A 27,826-nucleotide genomic window follows, 5' to 3' on the forward strand; every position below is an offset into this window, starting at 1 on the left:
ACGTCACAAACACAAAATTTAACACATTGCATTGGGATCTTTTGTGAAAAACCATCATTCAGTCCAAAACTAAAGAGAATATCATTATGAAGTGGGAGAAAAATTGTGAAGTGTGCATACATTTGTATTTATTGCCCTTTACTCTGACACATCTTGATAAAATGTTCAGCCATATGCCTTTCAAAGTCACCTAGTAAAGGGAGTCCACCTGCAGTTGGACACGGCTGACAGGTTAGAAATAAAGTTGCGGATAAGCTTAAAGTATTGTTAGATTCTAAAATTATTTTCCTTAGCTTCAAACATCTTATAGAGATGAAAAATGTACAGACTAACTGCAAACTTTCTAAAACATGGCTATTCGCCTAAACTTATAGAAGACCCTTGATCGAAAATCAGCTATGAGACCAAAGGTGGCCCTGGATGGGCTGTAGAGATCCACAGCTCAGGTGGGAGGATCTGTTGACAGCATAACTATTCACTATGCACTCCACAAAATCTGTACTTTATGCAAGAGTAGCAAAAAGAAAGAAAGCCATTGTTTTAAAGAAAGCCATGATAAATCTGGTTTGCAGTCTGGTTTTGGCCAAGATGCCAAACCCTACGTGGGAAAAAACTTAAGACTGGATATCTAAAAACACCGTCCTCAGTATAATACACAGCGGTGGCAGCATCATACTTTGTAGATTTTGTTCTTTAGCAGGAACAGAGAAACTGTTCAAAGTCGGGGGAGTATACCCCTAGAGACTTGGAGCTGTAATTCCAGCTAACTGTGACTAAGGAGGCTGACAGTAAATGTAAGATTTCTGACTTTCATTCTCTTCCCTCTTATGGGCTATTTTGGTTTTGTTCTATCACATAAAATCCGAACGACATACACAGAAGTTTAAAGTTATAAAAGAACAAAATGCAAAGCGGTCCAAGAGATTTCCTGGACAGTGTATAAAAGAGGTAAACTTCCTTCCCAGGGACAGTTTTATTGCAGGACATGTTTTTAATTTTGGATCCAGAACACATCCGGTTGTTGTCAAGGCTTTTATTATTTGTTGGTTTCTCAGGTCTAATCATACCTGAGTTTCTCTAAATGCACCAAACCCATTTATGCTCGCCTCATGGTGACTTGTGTGAAAAGAATAACAAGACAAGAAAATAAATGTTAGCCCTTAAACATTTATGTCTGTGTAGTTTTTAGCCTATGTTTCATTTTTCAAACAGTTTTTTGGTTGTTCATCACTGACATTTATTTTTCCTCATTATTTAAAAACACTACATATGACATTATGGATTTAATTTGGGACCATTTATAGCACGGTGATCTAATGATGCAAGATTTGTGGCTTTTGGGTGCAGATAGGCTTCATCCACCATGCAGACACAGAGGATAAAAAAATAACGTCATAAATTGGTAACACATAAGATAAATTAGTCAAGGAGACATCATTAAGAAAACTTCTGTCACTAAATTAATTAATTTCTATTAAGACATGACTTTGCTTTAGAGATGAACTGATCAGGTTATTCCGGCTGATGCTGATTTCTGATATTTCTTGAGGTCTGACTCGCTGATTCTGGTGGAAATCCTGACAGAAAATAAATCACAGCATCATGTCCTACCTATTTACATACCCCTACTACATAGTTGATGTTTTTTTTTTTTACCAAAAGACAAGACGGCTCTTAGTTTTGATAGATTTAACAAAGCATCAGTAGTTTTTTTTCAGTATATTTGACCTGCTGGGAGGAAACATCGGACGGTTCCGACATCTGGCCGACTGACAGCTGCATCAGCAAAAAAATGTCTGTTCACATTTTTGGGCTTGAGGACTGACAATAAACTAAAAGCTTTTAAGAGCACAACTTATATCTGCCTTTTCCTGAGGGGAAAAAAACAGACCCATATGAAGAGCTCCTTTTACAACCAGTTTGTGAGAACTGACCAATAGAGAAGCTCTGCCCCCCCCCCCCCCCCCCCCCAAACACACACACACACCCTCCAAACATGCGAGGCGGTTTCTGGGCGGACGCATGACTCCAGCACTCCGCGGAGTCTCCCCCACTCACTGTACGCAGATCTCGTCACATGAATGCCTTTGGTGCCAATTACGCGCAATGTGGAGAACCTCGCTCAACTGCGAGGGGGAGACTCGTAGCGCGGCGGGGTGGTCCTCAGGTATGCGTCCTTCTCCGCGCTCACCTGGATCCAAAGGAGGCATGCAGAGGCGACACGCACCGGGCAGCTCCCGCCGCTTTTTATGATAGTCTGCCCGCGGCGCCTTTCCTGTGATGGGGGGACTCGCGCGGAGCTGCGGCGCCGTGATCCTGCTGGCCATCGTGGGCTCCTGCCGGGGCGTCACGCTGGAGTCGGTCCACTGGAGCAGCTCCAACGCAAAGTAAGAAGATATGCAGAAGATGGGAGATCTGTGCACCTCTTTGCGTGGATGTTCCTGAATTTGCAAAGTTAAAAGGTTTTTACCCCCCTCCCCCCAGAAACTTGAAGAGGTGAACTTTGGATTTGGAGTCTTCTGATAAATGATTGGGTATTGGAAACTTTTCAAAAAGATTATTTTCAAAAGGAATGTATACAATCTTCCGGGTCCATTGTGATAGACTTCCTTCTTTGATGCGACAGGAATGCTGTTAATTTGCGAGTAGCTTAATTATTTATTCTGTATCTGTGCAACAACTGTGAAAAAAAAAAAACCTTCACCAGAAATACAGAGTAAAACAGGCATAAATCATTTGTTTTAAAATGATCACTTTGATACAATGACAATCCATTGTTGAGATTGTCATTGTTGAGATTGTTTACATTTCAATTGATTACAAAAATCACCGCTGCACCTTATCCTGCAATTAACTGTAATTTACTGCAATTTACTGTGATGTTCTCAAGCTGTATGCAAACGTAATTTCGTTCTGTACGCACTCTGTGCATACAACATGACAATAAAGTTGTCTAAGTCTAAGAAATAAGGCTGTTCCAGCTCAATCATGCTTTAAAAAACCCCAAAAGTTAAACTTTTTTACCTGTAACTCAGATAAAACCAAGACTCCCATAGGTGTTTTTTGTTCAACTATTTAAAAGGTCACAGGAGATTTATAGGAACTTGAAAAAAGGGATCGATGTATGGATTGATGTCCTGCTAGAAGCACTGTTAGTCTGAGCTAAGAATGTTATGACCAAAACTTGCATCTCAAATGTACATTGTTACTTAAAGCAGACCTCTGTGCGTCTAACCTTCCCAGATTCACTCCTGGCCAGGGCTTGGTCCTCTACCCTCAGATAGGGGACAAGATGGACATCGTGTGCCCCCGGGCTGACCCCTCCTCAGCTGGGACGGAGGAGTTCTACAAAGTCTACCTGGTGACCAAGAGTCAGATGGAGAGCTGCGGCGTGGACAAGACAGACACGCCCCTGCTGAACTGCGACAAGCCTGAGCAGGACGTCAAGTTCACGTTCAAGTTTCAGGAGTTCAGCCCAAACCTCTGGGGCCTGGAGTTCCTCAAGGGAAGGGACTATTATATCACCTGTAAGTCGGAGTCAGAGAGATGCGTGGGTCCCACAAGTGGAATTTTGTTTGTTTTCTACTCCCAGGGTGCGATGAGGACATCGTACTCAGCTCCTTCTCAATTTGTCAGTTTGAGTGAGAATCACAAGGGTAACGAAAAAAAAAAAAAAAAAAAATCATGGCCTCGTTATTGGGCCGCTGTCGGTTAACGCGGGATCTCAGTGTGGCAAGTGATGCATGAGATAGAAAGCAAGCACGACCGTGTAGCCTCGCCCACCACCTCCTCGCCACGCTCCGACGGCAAAACTTGGCGGTGGCAGGCCAGTGTGATTCCAGGGGCTTACATGCCCCAAATCACTCAAGGCTTTTACAGCATCAGGCAGATTTGATGGGAGCTTTCACTGCGACGTGGCTTGTAGCCTGTGAGATGTTATCTGACCTAAATGCTCCTAACAAGTCTTTGTGTGTGTGTCTGTGTCTGTGTGCCAGTGACAGGGGTGAAACAGAGTTCTTGGGGGCTGTGTGTGTGTGTGTGTGCGTTATGAGATGAGTTTTCTTTTTTTTTTTTCAATGGAAGTTGGGTTTCTGCAATGAGAGTCGCCTTAAAAAGGGCTGAAATGATGTTTTATTCATCTCACTTTTTTTTATGCCAAGGCTGCGTGTGGAGCAGAAGCCATTGGTTAGTCACTTTAATGAGAATATTACCCTCACTTTTCAGTTTATTAGCTGCACGGGGCTCAAAGTAATGCGGCCTATCGCTGCTGCAGCGCTGCATTAAAATTTCAATTCTAGACCCTGTCTTGGAATATCTTGAGGCGGGTTTAATCGTTATTTCTGTCAGGGGGTTGCAAAGACGTGCCTTTTTCTGTGTACATGCCGTCATACATGTGGGTCAAACATGCAACATACATGTTTTATTCTATTATTATTGTAATTTTTTTTATCCAAGCTGAGTTTGTGTCCTGTGTCTGCTCTCCAGCCACCTCCACGGGATCTCTGAGAGGGCTGGATAACACCAGAGGAGGGGTGTGCAGGACCAAATCCATGAAACTGGTGCTGAGAGTCGGCCAGAGTAAGCAGCGTGCGTTTTTGTTTTGGTGCTCGTGGGCAAAGGCGCGCGCGCACACGCCTTACACAAGTGCACATATATCCGGATTTGTGCGGCCAAATGAACAAATGGCGACAGTTGTTTTGCTCACAAAGGTTAATACGTGTAAAGCAATAACATCATCTCTGTTTGAGTCCCAGTAATCTGATCATTTGGCTATTCTCTGTTAAAGAGATAGTCATCATGAATTACAGAGATTTTTTTTTTTTTTTTTTTTTGCATCTCATATTCATACCAGCAGCAGCTTAATGCTCTCAGTATTATCCCGCATACAGTGATTTGAAATGACTGCCAAGACTCCTTTTACTATTTCTCCTCCACATATTAATTCCAAAATAGAAATAGATTCATTTTTATCAATTCACTCGCTTATCACATGCTCCGTGTAAAAGTTAAATTCAGTGTGTGACGAAATGTTCACAGAGAAGCACATTGTTTCCTATTTTTATGCTTTTATCACATAAGTAAAGAAACAGTTTTAATATAACTGCTTGCGCCGCATTAAAAGCACGTAATTAGATATTAAACAGATGCAGGCTTTCTGTATATTTTTCTGTCTTATGTATTTTTGAACCTCGAATATGTGAAGTGTTATTTGGATGAATTATTCATTTAATCAGCATGAAAAATGAAAAAAAAAGAAGAAAAAACAGCTTTTCTCGCACTTCTTGTACTGATCATACTCTGAGAAATATTCCTTGCACTGTTTATACATGTTACTTGTGTAAACAAACCTTTTTTTTTTTTTTTTACAGAAAAAAAATAGTTTAACAGCTCAGATTTGGTGGAAGTCTTGTTTTTAATCTCTACTCATGTTGCGAGTCATGTAGAGGCAGTTTGGACACGGATGTAGTAGATTTGCCTGAGCATATGGTGCGTGTAAAATGGAAACTCAGGCATGTCCGGTGATTCTGCTTGCGCGTGAATATCAAAACGCGTGCTCAGGATGCTGAAGCCTGGACCAGTGGTGAATTAATGATAACTCGTTGAAGCAAGACCTAAAAGTGTCCATGGCTGCGTTACAGGAAGTGAAATGTTGATTCGCGCGGGCAGAAATCACAAATCTATAATGGGAATAAATCAGCACATGTTGTTTTAGTTTATTTGCTGTTCATGCAAAGGTCATAATATAGATTTGTCTTTGAGGAAACGCTCAGTCCCTTGTGCATTGATTTATATATGGAGGCCTTTTGTCTCCCATTTCTCCACTTGCTGCAGTTTGAAGCTGTAGTATACAAAGCTGCAACAAATACCCAGCCTCAGAGCTACTTTGTTCTTTCTGTCTAATATTTGCGCCGACTTGTATCAGACGGGGTCCTTCTTAATGTCTCCATGGTTTCTGTTTTTAATTTTTCTCTTTCTTTTTTTTTTTTATGTCGGTGTCTGGAGGTCCCCAAGGGAGCCCCTTCAAAACCCTCCAGTGCGCCTCATGTATTTTTTAATAGACGGGACGTTTTACTGAAGTTATGTTTTCTGTTTGCGCGAATAAGAAATATCACACGCTGTAAACTCTGTCATTTTCGTGGGAAACAGCCGCATGTTCTTTGAGCAGTATGCAAATTGGCTTTCATTTCTCAAAATGGTAGAAATAAGTTCATTCTCTTTCAAGCCAATTGTAAGTATCTTAGAGAGGAACGTTAACGGCCGCTGTGGTGATGGATGTGTCACTCGGATAGGGGGATTTCCCAGTTTCTCCTCATTACTTCCTGCATGCTTAAAAAAAATTGCATGAAAAATTTGAATACCTTTTAGAGAGACAATATGAAATATATGAAGATTTAATGAGTTACCTTACATTAACAACCCTCTTTCTAACTTGGATGGTTCACTTCCTATGACAGTGTACAGGTAGGAACAGGTGGCCATGATGTTTTACCTGTTAGGTGTACGCCCTTTGCAAAGGACAAAATAACTGTTTTGTATAAAGTGTGGACTTTTTGTTCAAGGTTTTGCTGTTTGGAAGCAGTAAAATAAAGTTTTTAAAGGCTTCAAAAACTTTTATCTAAGCTGCAATTTACAGCGCTGTAAAAAAAAAAAAAGAAAAAGCTCTTGCTCCTGTGCAGATTTAGCTTATTAGTCAGATTTAAATGTTTTAGATTCTCAAAGTGCAGCAATGTCGGACAAACATGGTCTAAATAGTTAGAAAAAAAGCAGCTTTTAAAGGAAGGTGTTATTTAATAGACGAAAGCGAACCAAACCTGCCTGGCACCGTGTCAAAATGTAGCTGCTTGTTGTTAAATTGTGAATTAACCGTCATTAACCTTTTTGGAAAGCTTGTTCAGTTTCACTAGATTCCAAAAAGGAATTATGCCATGATTTAAAGAAATTTAAATGGATCTTTAAACAAAGTTTTTGACATTAGTGGGTCTGAAAGGGCTCACAGAGGTTTTTTGGATCGGGCTCTGGGTGACTCAGTGCCATATTAGGTTGGGGTAGGATTACTTTTCACATAGGGCCAGGGTGGTTTGGACAACTTTTTTCCTTTAATGAATGAAATCACCATTGGAAAACTGCTTTTTGTATTAACTCAAATTGTCTTCGTGTGATATTACAGTTGGTTTGAAACACACAAGTGTAACAAAAATCTAAAGAAATCTGATTAGGGACTTATACGATTTACCAGTACCGTATGCAAATAATAATAATAATTTAAAAATAGAATAATTAAATACATACGTAGTAGCTCCTTAATCCCTGACCGGTTTTCTGACTCTTCTTGGTTTATTTTATTTCATTTTATTAAATCATGTAACTCATGTCCCATTTTTCTGTTTGAGTAGAAGATATTTAGAACATTAATCTTGTTAAAGTACAGCATTACAGTGCCATAAAAAGATGAATCAAATATTTCTGAATATTTACTGCTTTTTATCCCCTCTGCTGTCAAAAACTTACCGAAAGAACGAAAACAGCCTTTAATTATTTTATTTTTTACTCGCTCCTTGAAACACGAAGCTTTAATTTTGCCCTGCATTTCCCAACAGTTTTAGATCAGAACCAATTTAGTGACAGAAACTCCAAATCTTCCAACATTTTACGTATCTTTCATTTGTAAAACAGACAAATTTGTATTCAATGCCTCAGTGAGTAAAGCCAACCATAGCAGGAGTCATAGCAAGAAAATATGTTAATGTAAAACGAGTCAGCAAGATGTCAGTCATATGTTCTAATCTTTCTATTTATTATTTCTATTTAAATGACCCCAGATTTTCAATAGTTTCCCTGCTGTAACAAAAAAGGTTAAATGATTTTAGATTGGAGATATTTTGCTCCTAGGTTAAAAAACATTTGCTTAATTCTGTTAACCTTGATGCACATCATATTCTGGTCAGTACTTTTCTTCCTTTTCTGTTTTGTCATTTCTTATATTCTTTGTCAGTTTTTATGCACGCTTGTGCTTGTCTCAAGTTTTGTTTTATTGTTCGTTATGAATAGCTTCCTTTGTACCACACTGGGCCTGCATTTTAGCCTTCAGCTACAGACACTTCATTTTAATTTTAAATAGCACATTATTTCTGCCACCGATTAAATAAAAATACCATGTTATGAATGAAATGCCAGAAATGGCTGCATTCTGTCATGTGATATCTGTGTGTAGGTGCTCCAAAATGATCATTTTTTTCCAAGCACTCTGGTACTCTTTTTTTCCACTTTTATTTTGCCTAAATCTGCATTTATTTTCCCTCTTTCTTCTCTAATTCTGACAAGCCGATGTGAAACAATAGCTAGCCACAGGAACAGCATCATTGTGGTTTCAGTGATGTTCACTGAGTCATTGCGTGACACAAAGCCACCTACGCAGTGAAGCTGAGGACGTGTGTGCTCTTCCTAACATGCTCCATGTGATGTGATTTACATTCCAGACTCCTCCGATCCACTTTTAACACTACAGGAGTCTCCAACCAGATTCCCACCCGCACCACCAAAGACCAAGACCAAGGACGTCTTCACAAAAGGCAAGGATGGAAAAAGTGAAGTAAATCTGTTTGGTAGTAAAATCAAGAATGTTGATCACTTTGAAGGTGTCCCTTATTAGAGCCTCAGTCAGCCTTTAACTGGCCAATACCAATTTTATCTCATAAGTAAATAAGAAAATTATTAATGTAGCACTTTTCACAGATAAAAGTCACAGCAAAAAGGAGAATAAAATTATTAAAACCAACCTACAAATGGATATAATTACTAAAAGAAGGGAAATAAGATTTTGTCCTGAAACACTGACGCTCGGGATCTAACTAAAGACCTTGCTTTACAAAAGTGCCTGCAGCTACTTTTTGGATGTTAGTCGTGAATTTATATTTGAATTTAGAGGGAACAGATCACGCTTTTCAGTTCTTCCTTTTCACATTGAAATCATTCAGCTGTGGTCTGGAATGCAATGCTTTGGTCTGAATTCCTGGTTAATTTACCCCCACAGCCCCTTTTTTACCCTTGTTCTAAGATATGTCGGAGATCAACTTGTTTTGGTGCCGTCTCTTTAAATGCAAAGGGGGCACTTTCACACCCCGCCCCTCCTCTAGGTCACAGCATCTTGTAAAGCCATTTTTGTAATATGCTGAACAGCTTGAAAAATATGACCCAAAAATATAAAGATATCTACGCAGTTCCTGGAGAAACTACATTCAAATTTTCCGCATTTCAAGAGACCCTAAATAGACAACAACGTGAATTTAAAGGCTAAAAATGGGATTTTGCACTATCTGTCCCATTTAATAGAAGTAGTGTACTAACCTTAAGGGATCCCCACAGGACAGCGGGTGTGTGGGACCATCAGCAACCATTTGCTTGAATATTTAAGAATCCAAGAGAGAGAATATGTTTGCAGAAGGTCTGAGATGTGTTAAGGAGGTTTTCCATTTAGAGACCTGAAACTGTGTTAGATTTCTTCCATGAATAATAAAACTACCTGGCAGTGAAAACCAGAGCAGCCAAATGTAGAGTGATATGGGCTTGTTTATTTGTATCAGCGTAAATCTGAAGTTGAGCTAAAGCGTATTTGTGAAAACAGGGAAAGGGATGATTACAGTGATCCAGGTGAGTCCAAACAAAAAACATGAGGTCAGCTTTTCTTTTAAAGCAGAAGTCTTAGATTAGATATATTTCTTAAATGTTAAAAGCAGTTTACCCTTTGTTTCTGGTGAGGCTCAGCACCTTCTGCGGCTCAAGGTTCAAGGCTACTTTATTTATACCCGTAGGAAGATTTGTTTTGCAGGGGTTTATACTCATGTACACTATGCAAAACATACCTCTGTACAACTCAGTTGTACAGGGGGCCCAGAAGGCTCAGTTGTGGCTTTATAGCAGCAATCATTGCTTTATCAGAGATTAGCTGTAGTACGCCTACACACAAAATAGGTAGAAGTTACATTTATGGATCTAACAGAAACAAAGTAAGTGTCACATATTTTAGCTGACTTATACGAAAATTCAAAAAGTAAGTTTATAGACTTGTGCATCTGGCCAGATACAGATCAGTATCTGGCCAGATGCACAAAGGTCAAAGGTCAGAAGCAATCAGTGGGAAATGTGCTGATTCTGATTAGCTGTGGATCACTACTGCAATTTGATCCAGTTTTCTGAAAGTCGTCAAATGCAAAGTCTTTGTTTAATTATTACACAGAAAACAACTGAGAGCAATAGTGTCCTGTTTAGTTTTTTTGGGTAAATAAAGTCTTTCCCCGTCTCTCCTCCGCGTCCCGTGACAGACCTGGGCTCTGAAGCCGGACAGGCGATCTCCTCCGGCCCGGGACTCGCCGTGTGGGTCATCTCTGGCTGCTCCATCGTCCTCCTGCTCATCGCGGGTGTTCTGGTGGCGCTGTGGCGGTACCACCGGCGCCGCCGTGTCCCCGACAGGCGCCAGCAGCAGCGGCAGCCGCCTGCGTCCGTGTCCCTCAGCACTTTGGCCGTGCCCAAGCGGGACAGCATCAGCAGCGACAACGGCGGCTCAGACCGCAGCGAGGTTGCTTTCCCGCTGCGGGCCTCCGAGAGCATGATCTGCCGTCACTATGAGCGTGGGAGCGGCGAATACGGCCCTCCTGTGTATATAGTCCAGGAGATAATGCCTCAGAGCCCCACCAACGTCTACTACAAAGTCTAGTTGATACTGCTGTGAAGACTTCTTCTGACAAATGATGCGTGCAAAAGCTTCGTGGCGCCGTCTTCGTACCCCCGCAGACTCACCTGCCCCATTGTTTGGTAACACTGGAGTAAATGCACAAAATGCTGCTGAAGGATTTGAGACAATCTGAGCAGAGGCCGGTCTCGTAACACATCCTTCAGTAGATGTACTCTGCTTTTTGTTCTGGGAGCTACACGCTTTAAAGAGTAAACAGATTTATTTATGAGGAGATGTTTTTTGGGCTGCCACCGTCCGTGGCAGGTTTAACTGTAGTTTATTTAACTTATTGATGAATCAAAGGCGTATGAATATTGCACTCAAACACACTAGATTTGTTTTTGTTTTTTTGTTTTTTCACCAGTTTGTCCTGTAAACCTGTCTGAAATGCTGTGAAGTGAACTGAATATTCGTAATTCTTTATTAAAGTAAATCAGAAATTCCACCATCAGTCTTTTGAGTCAGTTCGGTAATCGTTTCAATCTGTGGATTTTTTCCAGCTCCCTCTTGTCTCCCTCTCTGTCCTGAAACGAAGATGTTCAACGGTGGGGCGGAGAGAGGGGGAGAGAAGTTAGATTTTTATAAAGTAAGTAAATAAACACCAGATAAAGAAGACGTGAAAAACATGAATGGGAACAGAATTCACCCCGACGTTTTGCTTGTGCTCGCAAAATTCCCACGAAGCTCAGAGTAAGACTGACTCAAGCAACAGCGGGTTATTACATCACAACATCTCATGGTTTCTGAAGTAGAGTTACAGCCTCAGCAGAACATTTAAAGAGATGTTCTCATTTATGTTTTGGTCCATACAGAAAGGCTTTGAAAGCCCCTGTTTTCCTTATAGATGTGGCCTTAGAAGCCAGCCTTTCTTGTAATATGTCAATGTGGTCTTCATAGATAGTCAGAGGCTGTTTCTGAAGGTATTTTAAAGTTCTTCTGTCACTTTGGGTACTTGTTTAGCTCAATTCAATCCAGATGTTGTACCGGATCATGACAAGACACCGTGCCGTGCACACAAGTGAGAAGAACAGCAGATGTACCAGACATCAAAATCCAGGACATCGTCCCTCAGTTGTTCTGTTTGTAAGAGCTGTTCGGGAATCGTTGATACTTCAAAACTAATTATTTTTCTGTCAAACTGTTTTTTGTACTATTCTGAGCTTCGCCCTGATAAGATAGGAACAATTTGTTCTTTTAAAGGACTGCTGTTAACAGCGTCTGAAGGTCCAATTTAAAGCTGTTGTTTGGTTCTTTAAATTTGGCTTTAGCTGAGGATCCTTTTTAAAACTGAATAATGGCTTCAGATTTAGTTGTTTGTTTGCTGGTTTGTATCTCCATTTAATCCTAGACTTTGAACATTAACAACACTTTTCATACTCGTGTATTTCATATCAGTATGCATCTAGCTATTTCTTTCAAGTATTTTGATGAAATATGGATTTACATAAACATAAAAATATTCAGAAAAATAATTAAATGTCATTGTACGGTGTATTATTTTGTGAAGATTTTATGTTACACTGTATGTCCTATTGAAATACTGTTCACCAGTCCTGATTTTGGCCTCTGGTCAAGCTAAAATAAGGTCAATAATATTTGTTACAGTCACATCACCCTACTTTCTTGCAGTAGATAATATAAAAAACAACTAGTTGTGTAAGCAGTTATTTTAATATGCATGGTGAGTATAGCAAACTATTCTTTTTCATGCATTAAAAAAGTCTGGCACCAAAACTGTAGTTTATGAAAAGGTGAAAAGGCAACATGTCCAGCACCGTGTCTCTGATTGATGACTGTAAACAGGAAGCGGACAGATTATGAGTGAAACAAAGAAAATCTCCAGAGATAACCTTTGCAAGACCTTCAGGAGTCCAGGAAAACACTTGCTCAAGATCGCATCTTTTACTTCCCCGATTTGTACAATTTCAACAACAAAAAAAGCAGAAGATGAGCAGAAAATATATTTTTTTCTTCTTCGTATTTTCACTTAACTTTCTCACTCATGACTGACTTGAAGGATCGAAGAGCTTTCCTGGCAGGTCAGCACATCTGTGCGTCGTGCCTAAAAGCTCTCAAACTAGCAGTTCAGGTGCGGCAAACGTATTTATGTAAAAACACTCATTTAACTGTCGCTCTGTCTCTCCCGCGGCGACGTGCGAGGCGCTCATGGGTGAACATGTTTCATGCTCCTTCAGCCACATCATGCCGCACATTTTCAACCTGTCAGCTTCCATGAGCCTCTCCTCCACCGGGGACACTGTTGTCTCTGACAGCAAGACGCCAGACAAGAGGGTCCACGGGACATGTGATCTCTTTGTGCTGAGCCCAACACCTTCTGCTCAAAAAAACAAAGAGAAAGGTCTAGATTTCGTTGTTAAAGTTGTTGCGTGGCTGTTAATCGTGTCCACAGCCATGGTTCCTAAATATATAGTGCCACATGGATCCATAGATCCATACTTTAGATACAGCTTTCCAGAGTTTCCAGCCCTTTATGTCCATTTTAACATCTAAGGAGCTAATCTTCACCATCGTTTCATTTAACATGGATAAAGGCTTTAAGGAAGGAAGAAAGGGATGAAGAAAGAAAGTAAGGACACAATAAGGAAAGGGGGAAGGACAGTAAAGAAGAAAGTGAAGAACGCAACAGAGTAAAGAAGAGAGGATACAAGGAAGGCAAAAAAAAATGGAGTAACAGAAAGAAACAATGTAGGACACAAGGCTAGAAGGAGAGAAGGGAGGAGGAAAATATACACTGGGAAAGAAGTAAGGGTGCAAGGAATCAAGGAGGAAAAGGCGGGAGAAACTTGGGAGGCAAGTCATGACACGAGAAAATAAGAAGAAGGAAAGACCACAAGTAACAAAGAAAAGGATGCAAGGAAGGATACAAGGAAGAAATGAAGAAAAAAGCAAAAAAACAATCAGAGGGGATGTTAGAAGAAGAGCGCAGAATGACACGAGTCAACATATGAGGGAGAAAAAAAGGAAGAATGCAGAGAAAGGAAGATATAAGGAGGGATACATCAAGGCAACTGATTAGGGGCCAGAGTCTGGAAGTACAAATATTTTTCTGTCCTCCTCTTTTCTTTTTTATAGGAATCTATACCTGAAAAATATCATTACTATAACACTATGCTATCTACTCTACTCTAAAAAATACTACAATTCCAGACTTTTCTGGATAAAATGTACTTGTTCTCTCTGACAGGAGATGTATTTGAATTAACAGGAAAAAAAAGGCCTCAATAAGGACTTAACTATAAATCTCTGTAATAAACTTTGTTTTTGCTGCAGTTCTGATGCTGATGGGGGATATTTGTTTAATCCAAAAAACAAACAACGAGCCACACTCCAGTAATCGAAACCATAAACTGATCCGAAGAGCGACTTTAGCAATGATTTTCTCTGTAAAACAGAGCGACACATTTGATCCAAGGTGGCGGGTTGAGTACCCCCCCCCCCTCGCCCAGAAGGATCCTTTGGAGACGGTTCAGTCCCACGTGAAGCCTCACATCTGCATTGGTCGTGGCCGGGCGAGGTGAGTTCGGTTGACCTTGGGGTCATGCTGAGACAATGGCGGTCAGGCTTCTATAGGAAGAACAAAACAGAGACCCCCGGGCTCATGGCCCCTGAGGTGGGAGGGGCTTACATGTGGTGGGCCATTTTAGAATGAAGGGGAAGAAGGGCCCACGCTATGTGACGGGACTTTTTTGAGGAAATCAGACACAAAGTTGAAAAGGAACGTGTTGCCTGCTTTGTGATATATGTTTTTTTGTCTTAAATACATAAATAAGAAAGCAACAACATATGAATATCATATATAATGTCATGAATTAAGGTGCTACCTGCATTAAATACATTTAGGGTGTCACAAAGAAGCTGCTTCTGCCTTGGCTACCTGTGCAGCCGATAAGTCTCCGGCACCACTCGTGCAGAGGGCTTGGAGCTCAGAGCAGATGGGGAGGTCCAGAGAAGGAGAGCTGTAAGCTTTTATCTGACCCCCATGGGACGATGTGAAGTCTACAACCTCCCCGTGTCCACCCACCCACCCCCCACCTCACTTCCCTATGCAGAGGAACTGCTGCTGGCTTTGTGTGGGGGGTTGGGGGGTCATGACTGAGCGCTCCCACTCCCACCAGTGCGGAGTGGAGAGGAGCAGTCAGGGCGAGGTGATGTCCAGATCTCGGTCAGTCAGCAGACTGGGGGATTAAAGTTTAGCGCAGCTTTCTTGATGGAGAGCACCAGATCTTGTGCCGACTTAATGAACCACCAGCCTGTGCGGGACGGGAATATGAAACATGGCGTTAGGTCCATTTTTTTTCCCACTGTGCCTGAACAAGCCCCGTTTCAAACAACAGGAGCCTCATAGGCAAGAGGCTCCCCTGACACTCTTCAGTAAAGGTTCCTGACTGTCCTTACAGTACAGTATTTTGTTTTATGGTTCCCTCTGCTGGTCACATCATATACTGTAATATGCTCATTTGTTGACAACATTCAATTTTTCATTCAACAGGCTTCAGTGGTAAAAACAAAAGAGGAAAAAAAAAGAGTAAAGAAAAGAAGGTATTTTTCTTGCAAAACAGGTGTTGTTTGCCTTTTCAAAAACCTGAAATATGAAGTGTAAAACAACACCGCATGCTTCGAAACGTCACCTTTTCAGGCAAAAACTCTCCATAATTCAATGGAATGAATTATGGTTCATTCCATTGAACTATGGTTCATTCTATTGAACCATAATTATAATCTTAATCCCTGCATGGCTCTGTTTAATAGGGGGGATAGTGGAAGGAATTTTGATGATTGTTTGGGATCATCTGGGACTTCTTTGTCATTACAATCCTACGGGGGAAAAAAAACAACAACTTTTTGTCATTTATTTAGCTGTTTCCATATTTATGCTGTCCACAAAGACATCTTTGGGGACACCTTTTCACCGACAAAGGAGGGTGCTTTGCGTAGCTTTTGTCGGTGGAAAGGGACATCGAAATATTTAGATTTACCCTATTTAAGTAAAAAGGGAGGCATAATGGCCTCTTTAGGCCACGGAGAGGCTCAACGGAAAATTTCTCTCGAGTGGAGATACTAGTTGGGACCTTTGTGATGCAATTTCTTCTGCACTGTAGGATTCAACGATTACAGATTAAAGTGGTTTGTAATGAAATGTGACTGAGGTGTAATTCTTTTGCATTGTCTGAAACGAATGAACTATAGTCTCAAAGATTTCATATGAGCCAGTGATCCTGAACTAAGCTGGTTTTATTTAGAGGGCAGAGATGTGAGCCACACAAGAAGGTAAAGTTTAAGAGATCAGAGTTAACATTTCTCGCCAATGTTCAACCGATAATGTAAGTCACAACACGTCATTCGTTTCTCTAATGCATCTGCTATTTATAATAAAAGATAATTCGATTTGCTGATATAAATGCTGGAAAAAAAAATGCTTCAGTGCAGGATGTACTGCAATATTTGCCTCTGATCTGGTTTGCTTGAGAATCCTCTGAAACATTCAGCTAGTTTGTTTTTACTAGAAAAAAAAGTTAGTTTCCTGAATTTCTCTATGAGAGTTCTGACATTGCTTTAAACATATTTAGATTATTGATTATTGTAGTTTTGCCGTTGAAATTACCTAAAAAAGGAAAGAAATAAATCTCTACAAATACTGAAGTCAATATGGAGAAAAATTGCTATTGTTAGTTTTTATATAGATTTTTTTTCAACTAATTCTCATTTTTGAAGTTGTTTTAAATCTGGTTTCAGACGTTTCAAGAAACGATTTCTCTGAGTTTTATTTCGATGCTTGTTCAAGCTAAGCAGATCAATCTTATGCACATCTGCCTCGTATTTGTGCGTGCTTGGGTTATTCTTTTATTTACAAAAAAAATAATTACCTTTTGTAAAAGTTTGATTTAAAAAGTCTAAAATCTCTATTATCCAGTTTTATCTAAAATAAATTAAAATGTATGTTATGATATAAAAAGAGAATGAAATCATAATTGGAATCAAGCTTTATTTCCAGATCCATTACTCTGAATTTCTAGTTTTAAATGTGCATAAAAAATGTGCCATAAAAACATAAAACAAATATTTACAAATCTAAACATATAAACAAGTAAAAATAATAATTGCAACTATAGTTTTGATTTCTGGGTGCATATAGGATCCAGATTGTTTGATAAAATAATGCAACGAGTTTGTTTTTTACTTTATACATAACTTGCGCTGTCTTAAATTTTACCAGGTCTGTGAATTTTAATGTATATAGCTTTAAAAATAATCGATTGGGGTGCTCTCTAAATCCTACTTTGCATATTATTCTTATTGCTCTTTTTTGTAGTGTACATATGGATTGTAATGTGCTCTTATAGATGTTGCCCCAAACTTCAACACAGTAAATCAAATATGGCAAAAACAATGAAAAATAAAGCATTTTTAGTGATTTTGGGTTCAATATATGACTCGCCTTACTAAGAATAGCACAACATTTGGCAAGCTTATTTTTCACATAGCTTACATGTGGTTTCCAGCAGATCTTGTGGTCTAAAATCACACCAAGAAACTTTATTTCATTCACTTTTTTGATTTCTTTATTATCAATTGAAATGTTTCCATTAATCTCAGAATTCTTTCTTCCAAATATAATAAACTTTGTTTTGTCCAAATTAAGAGATAATTTATTTTTGTCAAACCAAATTTTAAATTTATTCATTTCAGTTGTAATTAGCTCTTCTTTATTAGTTCAGTTTCTTGTAAAGAGCCGAAAATATACAAATAGTAATGACCAAGCAAATTTTCTACATCTAAATAAAATAACTTGTAGGGGAGAAAAAAAGCTATATTTCATAGCAAAATGACCAAAAGATATCCTTAAAATTCTATATTTTTTGTCTGTTTTTTTTAGGCTGAAAAATATTGAATTAATTTAATGAGCTGTGGTGCACCACTAACGCAATGTTGGGTGATTATAATTAGTGGTGGAGCAGCAGCAGCAGGTTAATTAATCGTTTTGTTCTGTTTTCTCCCCAGTTTCACACAGGGCAGCCACAGATTTCAACGTGCTCTAATTAATTCTGCTTCACGCCAATTAAATCTTAAAGATGAGATTGTAAGTTTTGCACATTTTTGTTTTCCTGTAGAATGTAAGAAAAAAAGGTTATCAAAGCGCATAATGAGCTTACTTCCTTTTATTGTTGTTTTTTTTTTTTTTATTATTAAAAGCTTTTAAAACAGGAGAGCGCTGGTTTCTGTGCGTTTCTCTCCCCCCTCTCCTCCAGAGAGAGGAGCCTGTTTGGCTGGAGATAGATATGTCGGAAGTGCCGTAGTTTATGTATGCTAATAGGGGGAGTTGGGGGTTGTAGCTAGATATTTACGTTCAGTGGGAGCCGCCCTTCATTCACCCACATGGTTACCAACTGGTCGCCTTCGCGCCACTTTCTTAACCCCGCAATCCTTTATAAGAAGCCGCGCCGGGCTCCGAATGGGCTCTCATTCGGCTCCGACCTCACTTCGCGCTCCGTTTCCGGCCGCTGTTCGAAAAGTTTTCGGGATATCGGCGGTTTTTGTCCGCCTCTTTTGTCGGCGTGAGAGCAGCACGGCAGCCCGAGCAAGTGAGCGAAGATGGTGGATCTCGGCTTGGTGAGTGGAGCGCATGTTTCTCGGTAAGGAAGTCGGGTTTGCGCGTAGCTTTTTTTTTTTTGCTTTCATTTTTTTTAGTGAGTTAAATCACCCGTGTTTTGTGCATTATGTTATTATTATTTTTACCACTCCCGGTTCTGGTGGTGTTGTGTAGGTATAAACGCACAGCCTTTAAAAAAAACGGCGTGTTGGCGATGAAAACAGAGTAGCGTGAGGCGCATGGCAGCCCCCACAGCTCCACCATTGAGGGAATGAGGGAGATTTGAAAAAAGCGGCGTGGAGCTTCCTCGGCTGCGTTTCGAGCGAGCGGCGTGGTTTAAAAAAAAAAAAACACAACACACCCGGGCTGTCTGCTACAGCGGGGTGCAACCCAAAGACGCCGATACGACGCGTGTAAAGTTTAGTTTTTGTAATAAATAAAAAGTGCAGTAATCGCGGCCAAGTGTCGAGTGCAGTGGTGTGTGAGTTAAAGTGCCCCCCAGAACAAAGCAGCAGCACATGGGGCAGCTGTAGGCCGCGCGGTTTAGCTTAGCTTAGCCTAGCCTAGCCTGTGCGCACCAGGCTACTAGCAAAGTTGCTTTACTGCCATTAATTAATTAAACCCCACACTTCTAAAGTGGAAGAGGAGACCAAAAGTAAAGCAAGGACGACCAAACCAACGCAGGCGCACGTGTTTTTTTTTTTTTTTTTTTGGTTCGCCTTTAACGTGTTTGCTAGTTGTTGACTAGCGGCTAATTCATGACCAACTAAATGTTAGCTGATAATAGAAGTGGTATTTCCACTAATAGCAGGCGCCCCACACAATTATAGCTGATGTTGGTGGTTAATATTTTTTATTTTATTTACATTTTTTATTTTTTTAACCGAAGCACACAGCCGCTCGTAGCAGCTAAGCTACCTGCGGATGCTGCTCCGACACGAACCACAGCGCCTCTTGTTATGGTTTTATTTTTTCACCCCCTCGTGGCGACCGAAAACCCACCAGCCGCGCGCTCGCTTGTGCATAAGCGACACAAAGCTGCAGCTCAACTTCCCCCAACTTTGAACACTACAGGTGAATCGGCTGGCTCGGTTTTTAAAGGCGTTTGAAGTGCTAATGTTGGCGCACTTCGGAGGCGCCATGTTAGAAGGTGTGGGGGAGGGGTGAACGGCGTTGGCTCCCTCTGCGCAGGCGCAGTGGCGGTGATGCTCATTCATGTTTTTCGGCGACCTCGTGTTGCTCTTAAAAAACTCAAACAGCCATAACACCGCGCTGGCGGTTCGGGCCTCGGCTGTCGCGGTCTTCAACTCGTGGCCCTGGCTTTTTTTTTTTCTGCCGCGTCGCCTTGAAGTCTGAGTTGTCCTAATTGTGCGCCCTTTGTTTCCCTTTCCTGCTTCCAGATCCACCACGAGGTGCAGAACCCCCCCCCTCACGCCGTGTGGACGCCCCAGGAAGCATCTCCTCCGTGTTTGCTGGAGAGCAGCGATGCCGTCTGTACATTGCCAAAGTGCTTACAGTGCAGGTAGTAATATGTGATACCTACTGCAGTGGAGGCACTTACAGCAATACACAGACACTTGGTTGCCTAGTTTGCCTCGCTATAACGTGTCACACGGATTACTGTCTTTGTGCTAAGGTGCATCTAGTGCAGATAGTGAAATAGACTAGCACCTACTGCCCTAAGTGCTCCTTCTGGCATAAGGGGCTGTGATATGCACCACCAAAAGTTTATCACTAATTGGGCACAAATGTCTTGCAGTTCACTGCTAGTTTTGCATAGTTGCACTACAAGAATAGATGAGTTGTGCAAATCTATGCAAAACTGATGGAGGCCTGCTTGCTCTACACCAGTTTCTAGGGTTTTTTTTTTTTTGGGAGGGGGGGGGTCACGTAAAGTGCATCATGTCTGTGTCGCAAAGAGTTTTATAGGTTGCACGCGGATCGTTTGCTGGTTCTCATCCACTGACCACAGTTTCTGCAGTACTAAAGTGCTTATAGTGCAGGTAGTGTTTGTCCCCATATCTACTGCAATGTAAGCACTTGAAGTATTTCCAACTGTATCATTCTCACAGGCCAGGCTTCGATGCCGAAGACGAATCTCGTTAATCGTCGCTCGGTTAGTTTTGCTGGTTTGCATCCAGCTTTAACAGAGGTGTGCTGTGCAAATCCATGCAAAACTGACGGCGCCGACGGCCACCTTCCACGGAGCGGAACTGCTTTCTGTCCTGCTTGAGGGGGTGGGGGGGGGGGCGTCTTGAGATGTCCTGTCCTATTCAGGTGGGGATCGGTGGCAATGCTGTGCTTGTGGAGGTATTGCACTTGTCCCGGCCTGTAAAGGAGCGGGGAGATGAGCTGAGCTGACCTCGATCTGTCGCATTCCAGTGATGTCCTGTGTTTCTGTAATCTGCATTTAAATGGATGATGTTTTAAGATCACAAATAAAAAGTTAAAGGAAAACGTCTTCTCCGATCTCTTCTGTGGGCCTTTAAGTTGCCACTTTAATTTATCTGACTTTAAGTGGCTGTTTATTACTTTTATTTTAAAAGGATGACTGGTATTGAACTGGTTTGTGGCTACATTTGCATTTAAACAATTTATTTGGGAAAATCATTAGTTGAAATAACTTAGTGATTTCCCACTATTTAATTTATTGTTTAACATGGATCTATAGTTACAGAAAGCTAGCATGCTGGGTTTTTATTTAAAGCTCTTAATTGGAGCACCTGATTCCAAGACTAGATTTATCATGTAGGGAAATTTTTTAAATGTAAAAAGATGTGTATTACACTGGGTGTCCACTAGATGGCGCCGTCCGACGGCCTAGTGTCCCGCCTCTGTTCAGGTAAGCTGCTGGTACCGCCTCCACTGTCGGTCCGACTTGGACAGCATGCAGCTTTCAGAGGAGTCGCCGCAGAAACTTGGGCTCTCTGTTCAGGAGTTTAATCTGATTTCAGACGGAAAACCGGCTCCAACATGGTCTAGACCCTGAAATGAAATGTGGACCCGTCCGATACCTGCCTGCGTCTTTGTGAAGAAGGGAACCTGACTTCCAACGCGCTCCGCATTCTCTGGATCATTGAGCAGGGGTTTCTTTCTAAAAAATGAGTCCGCTACTGATGGGCAGCGTCTTTCTGCTGTGTTTGTGTGCATCGGGGTCCGGAGAATTGGACAAATGCAACGAGGTCCATAAAGTTTTTCAACTCCGCCAAATCGGACCAAATCAGGTTTTGCCTTCGAGTCCCGGATCAGGTAAGACGAGCAGCTGGATCTTCACAGGATCGTGGTTCCGTCTGGTTGATGGGATTTTATATTAATACGAGCTGAATTGGTCTCTGGACCTGCGGATCAGCTGGCGTTTCTGATATGTGAAGGAGAAGCGCTTTACAAAGACGTTTCTGCTCCAGAAATGATTCAAAATACCGTTTTCATGAGCTCCAAGCAAGTTTACTTGATCGCACATGCAGAGTAATATTCAGAAAATGTTAAACTTCATGTAACTAAAGTCATTAAGCGAACAACTGATTTGATTAGTTTCAGATTTACCGCTTACAGGTAATGAATATACATCAAGTTCAGAATAACTAAACATTTTTAATACAGAAATGTGGCAGTTGTGTAAAGTTTATTTTCAGGTATTTCAATCAGCGTGCATATTCTAGTTTATTAAACGACTGTATAAGTTACAGCAAAACAAGCATATATGACTAATTTAAAAGGTCATGACAGTACAGTCAGGTGCAAAGAAGTCCTAAAGCCATCTTCCCTGAGATATATCTGCGCTACTGAATTGGGTTATTTTACTCTGATTCGGTAGTTATGGTGTGAGTCTTTTTGTTGCTGGACAACCTGGTTGTGGAGCTTTTGAGGTTTTTTTTTGTTTGTTTTTTACACATTACATTTGAGTGCAGAGATGGCTGGAGAGTTGCCAGAATTGTACTCAAACAGGCAACCTTTAAAAAACCAATACTTGCTGTAAAATATTCAACAGTTCTTCATACTTCTAGTGACAAATCTGCTGTTTGTTCATTTGACTTTAAAATGGCACAACAGGCTCAGCGGATAATAAAAAGAAAATATTAAAACAGTGTAGCTTGTCTGAAAACCACAAGTCTTACCAGACATATGCATGTAAATGTTTAATTTGTGGTTCTTCATTCAGTGGAGTAACTAGAGGTGGGAAGAGCAGCCCTCAGATAAGAGTAGAGTTACATAAAACTATTTTTTTTTCTTCAAAAAGTTACTCATGAAAATGTAACTAGACATCCTGTTTGAATCCCACTGAAAATTGTGAAATGCATTAAGACAACAGAAGGAAAAACAATAGGGTGCTGCTAAACCTTAAACTTGAAATCTTGACCACAAGATTTATTATTGACAATATATATATATATATATATATATATATATATATATATATATATATATATATATATATATATATATATATATATTTTAACCTTCAAAGAAATCTTCACATATGCAGGCTGTCAGGATTTAGCTTTATCTAGCATCCCCGGATGCTATTTATTCTTAGTGGAGCAGTAAGTGTGTAGTTTATTGCCAGCTTGTCACTGAACCTTAGAGCTGAAGGACTAGGGTTACTTTCTCACCGTAACTTTACACACAATGGGACAATGACAGGTTTAGGTAGCAGAGCAAGCCTTAGCCCTGTGACTTGAGGGAATACAGTGGCTGAGATTACTTGTTGATTGAAACGTACAGAAACTCCCTCCTTTATTCGGGTGTTTACTCTGAGTGGCTTTCAGGGATAAATAGGAATTATTCTTGTTTAAAGATGGGTGAACTCGGCCTCTCTGGGCTTTCTGAACGCCACCCGTTGTAATTATGTGTAAGATGTGCGAGGAGTTCTGGGTGTGGGTGCTTCGCGTGGACTGTCATCGACTGGATGGCCTGCTCCTGCTGCACTCTGTCCTCATTTTCGGAGAGGTAAAGCTTAATGGTGTTGACTGCCATCCTGCCACAAAATGCAGCCTATAAACTCAATCTCCCTGACTCCTCGCGTAATTGACAGAAAACCCTCAAGAACCTCCTAAACCTCTAAATAACCCCTTCGAGTGCCACATCTCTCCTCAAATGAGCTTCTGCGGCTGGGCTGTGTCATAGCTGCGACTCGAATCTATTTTCTCTGGGATAAATTGTTTGCAGTGGGGGCATTCTGCAGTTTAGGAGATGATAAGCTCCTGTGAAAGCGCTCGTAAAGTACCTCGCCTTTTTGCCTCGTCGCATGTAAATCCACCGAGCCATCGCAAAGATGCAGATCGCTCTCTTGATGGGTTCAGATTGATGTTTCGAAGTACGGCGGATGCACGACAGTAGATAGTCGAGGATAATCTCGACACTTATCTGAAACTGAGTGTAGGTTTGTGGGAAGAAAAAAAAAACAGCCTGCAAAAATGTTTCTGCTGTCTGAGAGAGATGTCTATTCGACGAGAACAAGCACCAAACAACCTTAGGTTTTGGTCAAACTAGGGAGTCCCAGCTCCTGTCTGCGTCCCGGGAAGTGGACAGCATGCATCTAGGTGAAAAAAAAAAAGAAGCAAGGCTTTCATGGCGTCTTATCTGGGAGCCTTTGAATTCCTGTATGTATGCCATCACTTGCTCTGCTCATCGTCAGACCTTGCGGGGAGTTAATAGTGTCTGACAACAGTCTGCAGCCTCTGTCTGGGCTTGTTGAGGAGGCTTTTGCAGAATTTTTGGGTCTCCTTCGGGGTGTTTTGATTGTCCCCTATCTGGTGCGCAGCTGGCTGTGCACGTATGTGTTTTAAAAAAAAAAGGAAATCCAAGACGTCAGATCTTTGATTCAGTAACTGTTTTATTCCGTTTCAGGCTTCACAGTCGAACGTCTCAATGTTTTAGTTCACCTTTGAGCTGTTAGATAAACATCAGCAATGTTTCTGCTTAGAACTGCCAGTTTAGGGATGTTTCTTCCAAATCCGGGTTTAAAATCCACTATTGCCAATTTCTTGTTATAAACAGCCCTTTATGGTTATAAAAGTATTTATAACCATCAAACATTTAATTTCTTTGCCACTTTAAATAATTTCTTTAGGGTTTTCTTTAGACAGGGCAACACAAAGTAGAAGAATCAGAGTCAACCTCATTAGCTGAGATCGTGAGCACAAACAAGGAATCTGACCTTGGTTTCATGTGCTCACACCGTACAGACATTAAGTATAAATATATAAACTTTAGAGGAAATAAGACAACGGATAAAGGGAACAGCATGTACATGTATGTATAGTCATTAAAGATGGTTTCATTTTGTTTCACAGTGAAGTACTCCTCCGGCTGTAAGGCCTTCAGAGAGACAGCCTGGGGTAACACACTGTCTCTGTGGTGTGTGCCACTGATGCTCTGCAGCTATTTGCAAACCGTGTCCTGGATTTAAAAAATGTACAGTGCTTTATCAAGTCCGACGACCACAAACCGCGTTACATTACAGTCAGTCATTCACACATTCACACCCTGACGGTGGTGAGCTGTGTTAGTTGCCTCTGCTGCCCTGGGGCAGACTGACAGAGGCGACACCGGACCCTCTGGCCACCGGCAACAGGCAACTTGAGTGAAGTGTCTGAGCGGGGGATTGAACCTGCAACCTGCCAATTGAAGGATGAACTCCCTAACTCTTGCCCTCCTGCACAGGAGTTAGGGAGTTCACGCCCCGACACATCCTCCACACAAACTGTTTTAAAGCCTGAGTTGTGTGCAGGATGTGTGGGGTCTGCAGAGATGTTAGCCTCTCCCTTCTCCCGACCCTAGATCTGGTCACGTCCTGGAAAGGTCAGCCCCCGATAAACTTCTTTAGTTCTGGAGTTGCCAGAGGAAGTCTAGTCTCTGCTGGGCCTTCTTCCGAACAGTGTGTATTTTGGAGGCGCTCTGGTCCAGAGCAAGGATGGTTCCTAGGAACCAGAACTGATCTGCTGTAGACACAGTGTTGTTGAATCCGGGCTTCCACCATCATTTCCACAGTCTTGAGTGGGTTAAGCTCCAGATGGTTCTGACTGCACCGGTGAACCTGCCGATCCACCTGTCTTTATGCAAACATGTCACTGCGCTGGATCAGAGCGATGAGAGGAGTGTCATCTGCAAACTTGGAAACCCAGCAGTAGTTTCACTGCTGGGCCTGCTGAGGTGGAGTCGTTTATCATAGTGAGAAGGAAGGATGTCTCTTACATGTTAAAATCCGAATCTGGAAACCGTGGATTTTAGCCATAATTCGGCTCATTCTTTCCTAAGAGCTCAAGCTCAGTCCGATTGGACGGAGCACATCTGTGAACATCAGTTTAGATTTGGGGTTTGGCTGGGTCAGTCTTGACATACGACTGGATGACTATGCTTTCCTCTAAACCATGCCGTTGTAGTTCTGTCTGTGTTTCGGGTCGTTGTCCTGCTGGGAGGTGAACCTTCATTCTAGTCTTTTGTGGCTATTTTTCAACCTCTGACATCTTCTCATCCCTTTAGCTTTATCGTTCTTTTGTAAGTAAAAGCATTCCCCCACATCACAACGCTGCCACCACCATGCTTATTGGCACAGATTAACTGCAGCGTTAATTTTCCACCACACAACGTTTGACATGTAGGTAAATGCTTTTTGAGTACTTTTCCCCCTATTGACCTCTCCAACCATCCATCTTGTCACTCTTCCATTAAGGCTGTGTTTGTGGTGTAACTAGCAGATTTCCTGTGCACAGATTGTCCCTTCTGAGCTTTGGGTCACTGCAGCTCCTCCAGAGTTACTTTGGGCCTTCTTGGCTGCTTCTCTGATTAATGCTCATCATGTATCAGTTTAGGAGGAAAACCATGTCCCGATAGATTTCCGGTTGTGCGTTACCCTTTCCATGTTTAGATGATGCTGTGTGAGGCGTTCAAACCCCGAGACATTGTTTTATAAGCTGGGGCGGCGTTTAAGTCCACAACCCTATCCCTGACCTGTCTGGTGACTTCCCTGGTTTTCACACTGCAAAAACAGAACTAAAATAAGTTAAACTTTTCTTGAAATGAGTGTATTTTTACTTTATTTGAGCGGATAAGTAAGATAATCTGCCAATGGAATAAGATTTTTGCACTTAAAATAGGAAGAACTCATCTCCATCAACTTATTTTAGTGCATTATATCTAATTATCTTATTCTAGGGGTAAAATTACTCCTTCCATTGGCAAATAATCTTATTTACCTGCTCAAATCAAGGACAAATACAGTAATTTCAAGAAAAGTTTACTTATTTTTAGTTCTGTTTTTGCAGTGCATGAGGCGATTTCTTCACTCCTGTTCTCTAACAACCTTCAGAGGTCCTCACAGAATAGGTGTGTGTTTACAGATTCAGCTATGCTCGGATAGTCTATGCTTAATAAAGTCTTGACTGCACTTGATTTTATTAGAAGTATCAGAGTAGGTGCTGAATACATTTCCTTTCCACTTTGTTTTGGTCATTCAGGCTCAGTCCCATTAACATTCACTAAAGTGTAGAGTTGTGACGTCCCAAAAACGTTTAAGTGGTATTTAGATCTTTACAAGACACCGCAAACGGCAAGGAGAGCCCCTTTAAGAGCAGCATCCATACTCCTGACAACTTTTATTGCAGTTTTGTGCAAATGCTACTTTGCTTTTAGCCCGATGAAGACGAGAGCGCGTTTCTTTGTGTGATATATTTGTTCTGTTTGTGGCACTAAATAATTTGTCGTTGAAAGAAAAAAAATATTTGGTTGTTTATTTTTGTGAAAAAACCCCGGCAAAGTCCTGCTCTGAAACCACAGAAGACAGAAACAGCATAGACATTCGTTTGTCTTCAGTTTCACTTTATTACTGTCTTTATTTGACATTTTAAGAGCCTAACATTGAATGTCGACTGCTTTAAGGTTCCGAACTCCAGGTGTGCACGTCCAAAGGCTCGACGTGCTGCACCAAAAAGATGGAGGAGAAGTACCAGGCGGCAGCCCGGCGAGACGTCCAGGACCTCCTGCAGACCTACAGCTCCAGACTCAAGCTCCTCCTGTCGCGCTATGTGGCCGCTTTTCAAGGTAATCGTTTGTGTGTGTTTAGGCGTCGCAGCTGGAGCTTCGGGAACGCTGGCCGAGTGCAAATGTTTACCCCTGCTGATGTGCTGTTCATGTGCAGATGTTTGCGCGGGCGTTGTTAAGCTACACGAGTTGTGTGTGTGTGTGTGTAGGAGATGAATCAGAGCTGTCCCACTCTGAGATCTATGTGACTTGCAACAGATCTGTAGATCAGATTTGTTGGCTTTTTGCTGCTAAAGACACGGGCTGTGGGGGTAAATACCTGTCAGGAACGGTAAACGGAGCTCCTGCTATTTATGTCTGTTCCTTTGTAAGCTCTCCCTGTCCTATTGTGGAGTAAAACCATCATTTTCATAGAACTGGAGGGGAGTCCACCCATCACACAGGTGGGTGTTTGTGTTGATTCCCATTCCTCTCCATCATTTCATTCAGAAATGACTTACAAGCACCGA

At 41.4% G+C, this 27,826-nt stretch overlaps 1 protein-coding gene across 3 annotated transcripts; it reads left to right on the forward strand.

The window, feature by feature from the left end:
- The first annotated feature begins 1,995 nt into the window (after positions 1–1,995).
- LOC105920418 (ephrin-B2a) lies at positions 1,996–11,174 on the forward strand. 3 transcript variants are annotated; one of them, XM_021312574.2, is made up of 5 exons: positions 1,996–2,387; positions 3,244–3,527; positions 4,486–4,587; positions 8,478–8,570; positions 10,320–11,174. In XM_021312574.2, exons 1-5 carry the CDS (start codon positions 2,281–2,283, stop codon positions 10,709–10,711), a joined length of 978 nt encoding a protein of 325 aa, XP_021168249.2. In that variant the 5' UTR covers positions 1,996–2,280; the 3' UTR covers positions 10,712–11,174. The 3 variants fall into 3 exon arrangements, with proteins under 3 accessions (XP_021168249.2, XP_012711470.2, XP_035992487.1); XM_012856016.3 differs by having other exon boundaries at positions 4,486–4,578; XM_036136594.1 differs by lacking the exon at positions 4,486–4,587.
- The last annotated feature ends 16,652 nt before the right edge of the window (positions 11,175–27,826 follow it).

Source organism: Fundulus heteroclitus, chromosome 4 (assembly GCF_011125445.2).
Source record: "Fundulus heteroclitus isolate FHET01 chromosome 4, MU-UCD_Fhet_4.1, whole genome shotgun sequence".
Classification (NCBI taxonomy): domain Eukaryota; kingdom Metazoa; phylum Chordata; class Actinopteri; order Cyprinodontiformes; family Fundulidae; genus Fundulus; species Fundulus heteroclitus.

Bases quoted from the DNA above. Each gene is read 5' to 3' on its own strand.
- LOC105920418 (XM_021312574.2), top strand. From the start codon at position 2,281: ATGGGGGGACTCGCGCGGAGCTGCGGCGCCGTGATCCTGCTGGCCATC. The intron at 2,388-3,243 runs GTAAGAAGATAT...TAACCTTCCCAG, and splicing joins TGGAGCAGCTCCAACGCAAA to ATTCACTCCTGGCCAGGGCT. The intron at 8,571-10,319 runs GCAAGGATGGAA...GTCCCGTGACAG, and splicing joins CAAGGACGTCTTCACAAAAG to ACCTGGGCTCTGAAGCCGGA.